General features: G+C 33.6%; 2 protein-coding genes across 3 annotated transcripts; both read right to left on the bottom strand.

Annotated features, from left to right (window-relative positions):
- Positions 1-463: 463 nt before the first annotated feature.
- LOC123921389 (rhodanese-like/PpiC domain-containing protein 12, chloroplastic) lies at positions 464-4,595 on the bottom strand. The gene is made up of 8 exons (XM_045973904.1): positions 4,313-4,595; positions 4,087-4,203; positions 3,529-3,620; positions 2,595-2,695; positions 2,297-2,407; positions 1,826-1,934; positions 1,526-1,576; positions 464-991 (listed from the first exon to the last, which is right to left on the bottom strand). The coding sequence occupies exons 1-8, from the start codon at positions 4,518-4,520 to the stop codon at positions 911-913; spliced, it is 870 nt and encodes a 289-aa protein (XP_045829860.1). The 5' UTR covers positions 4,521-4,595; the 3' UTR covers positions 464-910.
- A 1,961-nt stretch (positions 4,596-6,556) lies between these two features.
- LOC123921387 (protein CLT1, chloroplastic-like) lies at positions 6,557-11,751 on the bottom strand. 2 transcript variants are annotated; one of them, XM_045973902.1, is made up of 10 exons: positions 11,131-11,751; positions 10,293-10,438; positions 9,884-9,921; positions 9,500-9,615; positions 9,122-9,221; positions 8,989-9,024; positions 8,521-8,571; positions 8,286-8,409; positions 7,692-7,817; positions 6,557-7,212 (listed from the first exon to the last, which is right to left on the bottom strand). In XM_045973902.1, exons 1-10 carry the CDS (start codon positions 11,532-11,534, stop codon positions 7,040-7,042), a joined length of 1,314 nt encoding a protein of 437 aa, XP_045829858.1. In that variant the 5' UTR covers positions 11,535-11,751; the 3' UTR covers positions 6,557-7,039. The 2 variants fall into 2 exon arrangements, 1 of the variants encoding a protein (XP_045829858.1); XR_006814054.1 differs by having other exon boundaries at positions 7,197-7,212; positions 8,517-8,571; positions 11,131-11,734.
- Positions 11,752-12,767: the final 1,016 nt, after the last annotated feature.

Raw genomic sequence — 12,767 nt, 5'->3', positions numbered from 1 at the left:
TATCCTTGTTGGCATTTCAATTTTTTCAAATTTGGAGTTACGATGCGTTCGGTAGACAATGTTGAATTTGAAGATCACAAGTAGATTTCTGCAGCATTAGTAATTGGACAGACCTTCACTAAAACGGTAATTAATCTCTCTCAGTAACTCCAAATTTAGTGGGGTTTGATTCTTTGGAAAGCTAACTCGATTACGGTCGTTTCAGTATCCGTTTTGTGAATTATTGATTCAAATTGAGTTTTGTTCGAAGCTTTGAACTTGAGGCTCAGAAGCAAATTTTGTGCAAAATTTTGATGGGGGGCAAAATCCAACAAATTATAAAATAGGGGGGATAAAATTCTGCATTTTAAAATAGGAGGAGTAAAATTCCGCATTTTTCAAAACATAGGGGGAGTATAGTTATATAAAAGAGAGTAAAGAGGAGTAGTGAGTTAGTTGGTTAGACCAAGTCAAGATTACCTCATGCTTGTACTTTCAGACATTTTGATCAAAGGAAGCTCCATGAATAACAAATAAACAATTATGTCCTCACCTTTTTTTGTATTAAAAATACAATTTTAGGAGAAAAAGAATGAAATAAGACAAGTAACAATTGCTTGAAGAGGAAACCAAAAAACAACTTGTAGGCACCTGATATGTATGTAACCTTAAATTTTGAAACAATAACTCGAGAAGCCTTAAATTCTTGATCCAAAATAAACACATGTTCATACCAATATTTATTGGTCTAGATTCAAGTTAGGCCTCTAGATTTACAATTTCCTTCAGTATTATTCGTGAACATCACATGCCTTGCCTCTCATGTAAAAGTTGAAATTTCCCAACGAGCGACTTGCTGCAATATTTAATGCATTCCTCTCACACAATCTTGCTTACATGCAAGGAGAGGAAAGTGGAGGAATCATGTAAATCAGTATGTAGGAACTGACGGATCGACCTGAACTGCATAGGCATGGATTCCTCCAGAAATATTGTATACTTTCCGGAACCCCTGAAACATGAAACTTACATGATCATTTAGTGCATGAGAAGTAATTCCAAAATATATCAGTTCCAACTCGAGAAACATATATAGGAACTGTCTTTGTTTTAGTGGTATAAAAAATCATCCTCAAATTTACTTTGATCAATGTTGTCAGTTGCAAAAAATAGCAGTTTGTTTAATTTCAGCTATGCTATAGTGCTACTATAACCACTATTTGAGGACATTTTTTGTACTAAATCGCATATCACAGAATAATATAATGGTTTGTTAAAATTCCTATATGTTACAGCGCTATAGCCGCTATTGGACAACCCTGACTTTGATAAGTGAAAACCGTTTTATTGCATTAGTTATCTACAATTTACTACTCTACAGCAACATACAAATATTACTACATGCTTAAAGCAACAATTTTCTGCATGACTTCAAAATTACACTAATACCAGTAAGTGGACATGTTACGCGGCAAAACACACATTGACATGCTTACAGACTAACACTTTTAACTTTTAAGGCCAGACAATGAGGCAAACTGTTTACCTGTGCCTGCAACCACCGGGCAACTTGTAACGACCGCATGCCGTGATGACACTGCATTCAGAAGTCAAGTTATTGAATATGCATGCAGAAAGAAAAAAACTAAACAGATAATTTAACTTCAGTACTGAACATCAAGCTACAAGTGCTGAAGATAAACGAAACATCAGAAAACAAAGGCTTTTAATGATTCAAACTTATACTGCTAAAGCAGAACACTATTGAACGAATGTATTTCATTTCATGTTTTGCAAGAACCTGGTAATGAGAATGACATGTTTTGCAACAAAAACTGTATTTTACCAGAACATATGTATCCTTTTGAGGGTCAAATTTGGTGTTTACTTCAGGCCCCCAGCTTCCAAATTGCCGGAGGGGAAGAACTGTAAATCCTGGCAAAGATGCTGTGGCCCTGTGTATGATGAGAGTACCATTAAAAGATAGGAAAATCAATCAACCACTAATACAGCAATATAAAAGGATAATTCAAAAAATTAAAGAGCAAAAGAATTTATTTATTTTTGACAACAAGAGCAAAAGAATTTAAATCTATAAAAGTATACGATACTCGATGAATATTTCATACATACGATCAAATAAAGGGGATATCCATGAGATGTCAAAACTTTCTATTGCAAACCAAGAGGATTCCACTCATTCAGGTTACTACTAAGTACTACAAGTGTTAAACTAAATGAGTAAATACAAATCATATAAGAATGCATTTCATTGATTTTGAAAAGTAGTTAAAAGTTGAAGAAAATAGGAGCATACACTTCTTCAGGCTCTCGAACATCAATTAACTGCGCCTCCTCCGAAAAGTTGGGATCTTGAAATTTCACATGAAGCTCATCCGGTTTAATTTCTTGAAGTACTGATTCTTCCCTAATATTTAAAGGAGTAAATTTACGAGGCATAAGAACACACTGAAATAAATAACTACTACTCTACCAAGCCTAATCCCACAAGGCGGTAGGGTTTAAAAGTTACAAAATATTCAGTAAATTTTCTTTTAGAGCTAAACACATCTTATCATCCAACTTAGAAAAACACGTGCATGAAAATACCTTACCTTTCAGATAAAACCTGCAGCAGGTGCCATCCAAATTTTGTCTTGCACCTTACAACTTTGTTTAAAGGTGCACTAAATGCAGCCTCCTCAAATTCAGGAACCTGTCACATTTGCACCATCAGAGATATGTCCAATCACATAATTGTACTATTATAGTTCTAAACTATTGTAATTTTAAAAACTTGGGTAAACCCAACCCAAGTTAGAGGGTGCAATGAAGGCAACACAGATGTCGTATCTCTAGGTTGTGTGGGACTAAACCCAACCCCCCACATTCCAGTTAGAGGGTGCAATGAAGGCAACACAGATGCCGCAATAAGACAGGACTGGACCACAATTAAAGCAAAATTTCAAACATGTCACGCTCATGCCCAATGAGCTTGGAGCATGGATGATGTGAGAATCCTAACAATGGATCCTGGATTGGCTCTGATACCATTTATTGGGTCTAACTCAACCCTTAAAAACCGACTAATAAGGTGAGAACTGTCCAAGTTTTATAAGCACTTCTTAGGCCATATCTCTATGTGACGTGGGACTAAACCCAACCCCTCATGCCCAGCACAATGAAGTGTAGGAGACTGCAATTAAGGCGGCTAGGAACAGACCGCAATTAAGGCGGATTTCCAACGGTAGTAATATGAATTTTAAAAAATGCACTTCTATAACTAGGACTACATTTCTACCTCATCTGCTTCCCTCCACAGAATCACACAGCACAATTATCATAATTCATCAGTGAAGGAAAATGCAAGAAAAAACACAGTGTATCCTTTGCACCTCCGTTTCTCACCTACCCAAAAACAGTTTCATTTACATAAGACAGTGATGCATACCAACTGAAACCACCTATGCCAGAAGCGAAAAAAGTAGCAAGTCATGGACAAATTGAGAAACCCTAAGAACATGGTTTAATTAAACCTAAACAACATACCATTTGTCCCTTTCTCACCCACCCAAGCATTCCTCCTTCATCTTTAGAAGGGCAAATTGAATGGTCCACAGCAAGATCACTCAAATCTTCACCTAAACACAACACACAACAAGAAAGCCTTAGAAAGTAAAACTAAACAAATCAATATCTTCCATAACCTAACCCTACAAATTGAAAGGACAAAACAACTAATTCAAACAATAATCTAAGGCTTGTTTGGATTGACTTATTTGAACTAACCAATTTGCATAAACACTCATTAGTCTGTGTGGGAGAGTTTATGAAAACAACTTATGGCATGTCCATAAGCTATTTTATGTTATTTTCATAAGCACTCAACGATAACTTATGAAAACAACTTATAGCTTAAACTAGCAGTTTGACTTAAGCTTATAGACAAAACCAGTTTATAAAAATAGTTTATAATTTATACATAAACACTTATATAATATGCGTTTATGCTATAAGTGCTTAACAAGATGTTTATACAAATAAGATCATAGACAATTTATCAAACTATACTACATTAATTGAATTGCAGAATCTGAGTTTTTCAACCTGCAACAATTCTCTTTTGAATATCCAACAATAGTTTCTGGTCATCTTCTTTCACCAACAAATGCTGCACCAATATTTCCCTTTCACCTCCACCTTCAACACCACTACTATATGAAGCTGAAAACAAAAACAAAACAAAACAAACAACAACAAAAAATCAAATTTTTATTATTTTTTGAAACTCAGAAATGAAAAATAAAAAGTGGGTTTTGAAGAGAATGAGTACCTGATGCTTTCAGAGGCATAATTGAAATAAAGGGTGAAAGAGGAAGAGAAGAAGGTGAATGAAAATGGAAGGTTTTTGTGGAAGAAAAAGTGTGGATTTGAGAGTGAGAATGAGAAGGAAAAGAGAAAGAGAAGAGTGAAGGAATTGATGAAAGTGGAGAGAGTTTTGGAATCGAAAATCCAATTCGAAATTGAGAAACTCTTAACATTGTTTCTTTCTTCTGTTTTGGATGAACGAACACAGAATTGAAAACTATGTGTCCCCTTCTTTTTTAGTACTGTACAACCTTAAAATTAACGTTTGTGCTAGTTATACTCCTTTAATTTTCAGTTACACCCTTTGACAGATATTATTCCCAAAATGCCCCTTGTCTCTCATGCTTTTTTTTTTTTTTTTTTTCAGGTAGTTTGGTGGTTAGAAAATCCACCTTAAAGGTATAAGTGGAGTATCTCGAGTTCGAACTCAGACTACTACACACATAGTGTGATGTCCCTACCAATTGAGCTAAGCTCACACGGGGACTGCTTATTTTTAATTTTCTATTTTTTGGATTTGCCTTATATGAAGAAAAAAAAATTGATGAAAGACTGAAGAGACTTGAACAAGATAGTATTATGTTGAATGATTTTTTGAGTTTTCATTTTTTTCATATTTGAGAATGATCAACTTATCCCATAAGTCCTATCTCAACGGGTAAAAATGTTAAAATTGTTAGGCCGGACGTCGTGACCCGGGATCTCACAATTATATGTGAGTTTAATTTCGGTGGATTACCACTTCATCTAAAGACAAAAAAAAAAATCAACTTAGTTCAAGTACGTTTACGTAAATTTAGTTTAGCATGTTTATGTGAATTTAGTTTGTGTAACACGCATAGATTTTGAGGTTTTAGATTTTCACTAACTCATTTAAGTACGTGATATATTACCAACGAAGTTTAATCTCTCTCAGTGTGGTTGCTTACATAATGAACTGCTTCTTTGTTCTAGGGGATGTGTAGTCGACGAGGATCTAAACCATTTATTCTTGAATTGTGATTTCTCTAATTCGACTTGGAGAAGAATTGGTTAGGAGTGCAACGCATTCTTCCCAATAATGTTATTTCTTTTGCATCTCAATTTATTGGGGATCATACTTTTCATAAGGATACGCGGATGTGCTTTCAAACAGTCTGGTTGGCCACTGTTTGGTTCATATGGAAAGATAGAAACAATAGGATATTCAGACAAGAGGGTTTTTCGCTTGACAAGTTGATTAACACCATCAAAATTCATGTTTGGTGGTGGTTAAAGGCAAAGCGGAATGACTTTTATTTTGATTTGGATTTTTGGATGTCAAATCTGCCTCTCTCTTTAGGCTATGTGACTTTGTGAAGATTTATTGTATTTTGATTGTCTATTTTATTATGTATTAACTCTATTTTTTTTTAGCACACCTTGTACTTAAAAAAAATAATATATATTTTTTGGCTTCTTAAAAAAAGTATGTCTTTGGACAAACTCAGTGAATATTAAAAAATTATCTTTTAATTTATAACAATTCAAAATAACTATTATTTTTTATTAAGTTCTCATAAAAAATTATTGGCTTAACTACACATTTGGTTCCTTACGTTTATTTTATGTTTCAATTTGGTCTCTTACATTTAAAAAGTATCAATTTGGTCCCTTGCGTTTATTTTAGGTTTCAAGTTAGTCATTTTCGCCAATTTTGTCACATGTACAACCAATTTGCATATGTGGACGGTCACATGGCACTTAGACACACTGACATGTGTACTGTTCAAACGGTATTAATGACAAAACTAACAGAAAAAACTAACTTGAAACCTAAAATAATCGTAAGGGACCAAATTGATATTTTTTAAACGTAAGGGACCAAATTAAAACCTAAAATAAACGTAAGGGACCAAATATATAGTTAAGTAAAATTATTCGTGTCAACATTTTATATGTTTCAAACTTTCATTACATTTTTCAAGATAGAAAAAGTGAACCACTTTTTAAACCTTTTTTTAGTGTACAACACATGCAATTCTTTGAGTCAGTTAAATTATTTAAATTTGAGAAGAGGGATGTTTGGATAAATAAGTGTTTGTGTATTAGTCATTTGATATGATATAATCAAATAGAAAATGAAGATATACTCCACAAAAACTCAGTGAAAGTTGTATAACATTTGAAGTCATTTCTATAAGTTATTATATAACACTCAGGAGTATTTATTATATCATATAAGACAAGATTCAATACACTCTTCAAAATATCACCTAAACTCAACACATAAATACAGTTCAATGTCCTATACAAATCATGGAGAGGCCAAATTGCTTTTCAAAAATTATATATACTCCTCATATTTAGGGGTGTAACGGTTTGGTTTGGTTCTGTTTTCAGTCAACAAGATTGACTTTTATTCTTCATTTATTTATTTATTTTCTCAGCTTACACAAAATTGGACTTTGAGAACTTATCTATCCCTATTTTCTCAGCCTACTAGCAGTTTATTGAACATACATATATTATATACATCAACAACAACAACATTTTTCTTTCTCCTTTATATAGCCATCATTGAAAAGTGAGCCTGAATTTGTAACTACTTGCGGTGTTGAATCTTGACAGTGAGTTTGATGAAGTCGGTAACACACTATGTTCTACCAGATTCACCGCCGATCCAAACCTTTGTGGAATCTCAACTCATTTGTTTCGAAGCATCGTAGCTTCTCTAGGTGGAAGCCTCTGAGAAAGAAGCACCTGAGGAACCATTTGAAGGGGTCCATGCATAAAAGAGTAAGCCAATAATGAGAATGATGGCCCCTGCCACGAAGCCTGTGGGAAGAGAGGAGGCAATACCAAGGTATGGCAATGGCAGTGTGAACACATAGATTGATATTGGAACTGCGACAAAGCCAAATTGTATCAGTTCAGTATAACCTAATAATTTTACATCACCATGCATTTGTAAATTATTGTCTAGGCAAAATTAATTTTGTAAAACTGATTTTAGTTAAAAGTGAGTTTAAGGATAAATAACTTATGTTTGGATACATTAACATGAAAGTGAATTGACCAATAAACTTGAGTGTAAAAATCACGTTTGAAGGTAAAAGCTACAAGATCCGGCTTCAAGTTTGAATCAATTATAGTGGAGAACCTCAAATATACAAAAATCAATTTTAAGTCTTACTCTCCTAAAAGTGAATCCAAACACAGTTTTTTTATATAAATTAATCATAACAAGATTATGTGAATTTGTGAGATAAGAAGTTGCATTTCCACGTGCTTGCACCGCAAGAAAGAGTAGTAAATATTAAATAACTTGATATTTCATAGTTGTCATTACTGAATATCAACTTCAGTGAAACAAACAAGCATACCTGAAAATGTGGAAGCAAGACACGATACAACAGCCGAAGAGATCTTGAGGAGATGAAGCAATGCAATATTGAAACCAATGTTTACAATGATAAACAGAATTGGTAGCAGAGGTGCACCATCACATCCTGGAACAAAGAAAACTTTCTTTTTTGTATCATAATAATCACAAAAGTAAGAATACAAAATTAGGATTCTAAGCCACCCATCAAAGATATAATTGCAATTCTTGAAATTTTACATGAAAATTCGTCTCGCCTTGAAACTTGAGGCTATATATGAGAAGAGACAGACCTAAGAAACACAAACTGATGCATTTGATACTAAGCTAGACAAAGCATAATTCACCAACTTCCATGAGCTAAAAATTCCAGCATAATTCAAGCATAATAAACACCTTCAGCAAGTATAGTACTATCAGATACATGTACCTTTTTGCTTATATTTAAGTTCTGACTTCTGAGTAATACATGCTTAATTTGTGAGTGAATTATTCATGGATGATTTTTCATATACAACTTCCATATAAAAGTTCTGAGTAACACCAAACTGGTCCATAAACGATATGACACTATGGGAAAGGAAATAGAGCTTACCACTTGATAATGTACCAACATTTAGGAAGCATGCTGCACCATCTTTTAAGTAGTTTGGTAGTTGACTGAAGGGAACGCCCCATAACTTTGACAAGAAGGGGAGAAGAAGGCATATGAATAGTGCCTACACTGAGTATAGATATGTGCATTTAGACATTCATTGGTAAGGATATTGTAAAATCTTGTATGTAGTTGAAAAAGTTGAATATTTTATGAAAGATTGAAGGATACCTACTTGGAATGCAGATCCATATGAGTTGACAACAAACAGATCCACAGAGCCTCCCTATTTCAGATAATACTAATTAGTATATTCTCACTCAAACTATGAAGCATAGACTCTGATATGAACACTGGACACGACACAGACTCATTGACACCGGTAGCGTCAAGCAAAAGTATGCATTGTCTAGGTTGATTATTAAAACGAGTCCATCATGCATCACTGAAGTTATAAATTTACTACAATTTAGTAACTGTTCTTATAAAGGTCCGCAACTGCAATATGGACCGTGACATCAAGGTTTTTCATCACGATGGAGGCTGCATATGAGACTGCAAAATGTGCTAGTGAGTGTAGCAGAAGTGGTGTTTCTAGCTTCAGTGTGTAAAATGGTCCAATATGGCAATAGTAATACCATATATTTTTATATTTGCATAAATTTATGAATGAAAACAACTCGGCAGTCAAAACTGTACATACCTTCAGTTTTCTGTTGGCATCCAAAAAGATTAGCTCCTGCAAAGTAAAAAATACCAATGTAAATTCTAAACCATTAAACAAAATAGCTTGAAAGTTGAGGAAAATGCAATGAACTTGAGAAGACAATAATTACCTTGAGCACGGTATCAGCTGCTTGGAGTAAAAATGAAATGATCATCAAAAGACTCCAAAATAAACCACCATCCTTTAATGAATTTCCAGCATCAGCTCCACTGCAATAAGCACTTGTGAGAATGTTTGGATTGACTTATTTGAGTTTATCTACCGGCATAAGCACTTGAGAGAATGTTTGCGAAAGTTTATCGAAACAACTTATGACATGTTTGTAAGCTGTTTTCAGCATATTTCTATAGCTCTCCATGATAGCTTATGAAAACAGTTTATAGTTTATATGAAAATAGTTTGACTTTATTACAGATTTTATTATAAAAACAGCTCATATATATATAAAAAGCGCTTGCTGATGACACTCGCAACATGAACCACTGACCTTGTTACAGTAACAACTACACCAATAGTGACAAGAAAGCATCCAACTAGGTGATTGACTTTATATCTTCTCCCAAGAAAAATAATTGACAGAAGAATTTGCCACACTAGAAAGGTCTGCAACAGAATAAGTTGTCGAATTAACTATTGTTAGTTTACCTTTTTGCAAGAAACCTACACATAGCTAAGGTCATGTTGGTTTAGATAACTTCCTATAAAGAGTTTATATTTTTTTACCGTCAAATGTTTGCTACATTGCATTATGTTTTTGGTGATTAAGCGCCAGACTCGGCAAGAAGAAGAAGGAGACATTTGACGGGCTCAAATGAAAAACTGACAGAATGGACTAATGTGTCTATTGACAGTTAATTGTTGATTCTTATACCTGAGACAAAATTGGAATTGAAGCTCCCGAGAGAATTGCTGATACAAAAAAGTGCGAGGAAAATTATCAAATTAAGTTCAGATTATGACCATATTCGTGAAGATTAATCACAACAGACAAAGATTGATCACAAATTAGTGTTGAACCTAAGGGGAGGGAGTGGTAAATATGTTTTATTCGTGCTAATACATCATTAATTATGTGAAACCTTGAGCATCTAGATACTATAGTAGTAATTAATTTATTTGATATATTCTAACATGCCTAGGAGTTCATGTCATGTGAATAAGTCATAAGTTTGAGTAAATACTTTTTGCAATCTACAAAGAAATTTTGATGAATTTACTCATGGATGGAAGAACAAATTGAAAATGCAATCCAGATCAAAGGAAAAAGAATGGAAAATTACCTCCTGCAGCCATTCCAGTAGCAGCAGCAAGAGCCTCCAGAAGACCAATAACAACAAATGGAGTCTTTGGCAAACTTAACATCTCATCGGTAACAATGCCGGCACGGTGCCGAATATACATAATGCCAAAGTATACAATCACATATCTGAAAATATCATAAGCAAACACATCACGATTTAAAATAAAGGTCTGCGACCACAATCTAAACTGTGACATCATGATTCTTTATTTCACCACAGCTCCGATTGAAGGCTTGTTTGAATTGGCTTATTTGAGCTTATCTAATGGCATAAGCTCTAACAAACTAACAACTACTATTTGGCCATTGGCATAAGCACTTGTGATGTGATACTCTTTGAAATAGCTTATAAAAACAGATTATAAGTTTATATGAAAACAATTTGACTCTATTTTATCTTTTGTAGTAAAAATAGCTTTTACATAAGCGCTTATTTATGTTGTTTATTTCAAACATGATCTAAGACTGTATCAGACACATTTGGTTGTAATTCTCTGCAATATCAAGTATCATGACACGACTATTTAAATTTTGATCAAATCCATAAAATTCTACTAAATAATAGTAGCATATACTATTTAAACAAATAAGGCCTTGTTTGGCTAAACACCTTATGGCATAAGCATTTAGCATAATAAGTGTTAATGTATAAGCTATTTCTATAACAAAAGATAAAATAAAGTTAAATTGCTTTCGTATAAACTATAAGCTGATTTCATATTCTATCTCAGGAACTTATAAAAATAAGCTGAAAATAGCTTATAGACATGCCATAAGATGTTTTCAAAAAGTTCTCTAAAGAAATGTGAATGAATTACCCGAAAGTGGAAAGTTGTGCAAGAAAGAAAGGATATTGTTTCAAAGGAACCAAAGCCAATTTATAAAGAACTCTGTTTCCGACACCCAACACCACCGTTGCAGCGGTGGCCACCGCCACCTCCGCCGCTCTATTCCCACTCCTCCCTACCACATCATCATTTCCAACACTCCCATCCTCCACCGCATAATTGCATGGTCCCACCTTCTCCTTCCTCCGCCGTACGCCGCCGTATACGGCGGCACCGACCACCGTCAACTTCATTCTCAACATCCTCGTATGCCGAAGGGAATATCCATATCTGACATTGAAAGTCCCGGCGATCACCTCCGGCCGCCGGAACCGAACACCGCCGGGTAATGTGATCGCGCCGGCGTCGGGTAACTGCCGGCAAAATGATGCCATAATTCGAAATGTTTACAGTGTAGAGATTGCGAATATTGTTGTTGAATTGTTATATATATATAAATATATGAATATGAATTGATGAATGATGATGATTTTATTTTTATTTTTATTTTTGTTGTAATAAATTAATGATGAGATGATCAAAGAAATGAGAATGAAGAAATTGAATTTATTACTAACTTTGTTAAAAGAAAATTTGAAGTGTGTGTGTCATATTCTTATCATAAATATATAAGGTACTAGTAGCAGTATAATTATTTGATTTGATACATCACATCACAAGAGTACTACTCCACTTTAGAATATGATAAACTTTAGAATATGAACCACAAATTCAATTCAATTTGTATTGTTATTCTAGAGAGTTAATTAAAAAAAAGTATATAAATATGTTTGTGACTTAAGTTTTTCATCAACATGCAGTGTATGTAAATTTGACACACTCAAGTTTTGTTTTGTTTTGTATTTTTGTTCTATTAAAGGAGGTTAGGTGGATGATCCCAATATAGATATTTTAAGAAAGTTGTAATTAATCGAAATTGTGAAATGAGTCGTATTCATATGATTTTTTGTCAATCATATTGCACATAACAATTATATTTATGCTATTTATAATTTGATGGTGCTCAAAAAAAGAAAGAAAGAAAGAAAGGGATTCCAATTTGAAATTGACTTCTTAACTTGTTTTGGTGGAAGGAATAAATATTGCATGAACTATATTGCCGATAGAAAACTCATCTTTTCTTTGAATGATTCCAAATACCAAAGGGATGGTCACTATGAACTCCCAGTCTCTTAAGAGTTTACATTTATACTTATGGACGCGATTGAATCGTTAATGTGATTCATCGAAGGACGAATATTTGGAAGAATTGAATTCGTTTTTTTGATAAAATAATTATTGGTCAAATTTTATTTATTTCACAGTTGAATTTCAGATGGTTAATCCACTAAAAAAATGCTAAAATAATATTTGAGTAAATCACTTATTCGTCCACTAAAAAAACATTGTGTCAACTTGTGAAAAAAAAAATTGTGTCAAAGTTAGTTTTTGTATCTCAGATTCAATTACAAGTGATTAATTGAAAAATCGATTAACTAATTTTACAAACAGTTCAATTTGACTTGGAAATTTGAAAAATTAAGTCCATGTTTAAATTCACATTGAATTCGACGAAATCACGGTGGCATGTCATTCTGAACCACGTTTATCAAACACAAGAATGTGTT

The sequence above is a fragment of the Trifolium pratense genome, linkage group LG4, assembly GCF_020283565.1.
Source record: "Trifolium pratense cultivar HEN17-A07 linkage group LG4, ARS_RC_1.1, whole genome shotgun sequence".
NCBI classification, from domain to species: domain Eukaryota; kingdom Viridiplantae; phylum Streptophyta; class Magnoliopsida; order Fabales; family Fabaceae; genus Trifolium; species Trifolium pratense.
This window is presented reverse-complemented; position numbering and strand designations above follow the sequence as displayed.

What these genes read in the sequence shown, in the direction of transcription:
- LOC123921389 (XM_045973904.1), bottom strand. Translation starts at nt 4,520, where the DNA reads ATGTTAAGAGTTTCTCAATTTCGAATTGGATTTTCGATTCCAAAACTC. An exon ending in TATGCCTCTGAAAGCATCAG is followed by an intron (nt 4,204 to 4,312) that starts GTACTCATTCTC and finishes TTTTGTTTTCAG; the next exon opens with CTTCATATAGTAGTGGTGTT. An exon ending in CCCGGTGGTTGCAGGCACAG is followed by an intron (nt 992 to 1,525) that starts GTAAACAGTTTG and finishes TTCATGTTTCAG; the next exon opens with GGGTTCCGGAAAGTATACAA.
- LOC123921387 (XM_045973902.1), bottom strand. Translation starts at nt 11,534, where the DNA reads ATGGCATCATTTTGCCGGCAGTTACCCGACGCCGGCGCGATCACATTA. An exon ending in GTAGTTGTTACTGTAACAAG is followed by an intron (nt 9,222 to 9,499) that starts GTCAGTGGTTCA and finishes TGCTTATTGCAG; the next exon opens with TGGAGCTGATGCTGGAAATT. An exon ending in CAGCTGATACCGTGCTCAAG is followed by an intron (nt 9,025 to 9,121) that starts GTAATTATTGTC and finishes TTTACTTTGCAG; the next exon opens with GAGCTAATCTTTTTGGATGC.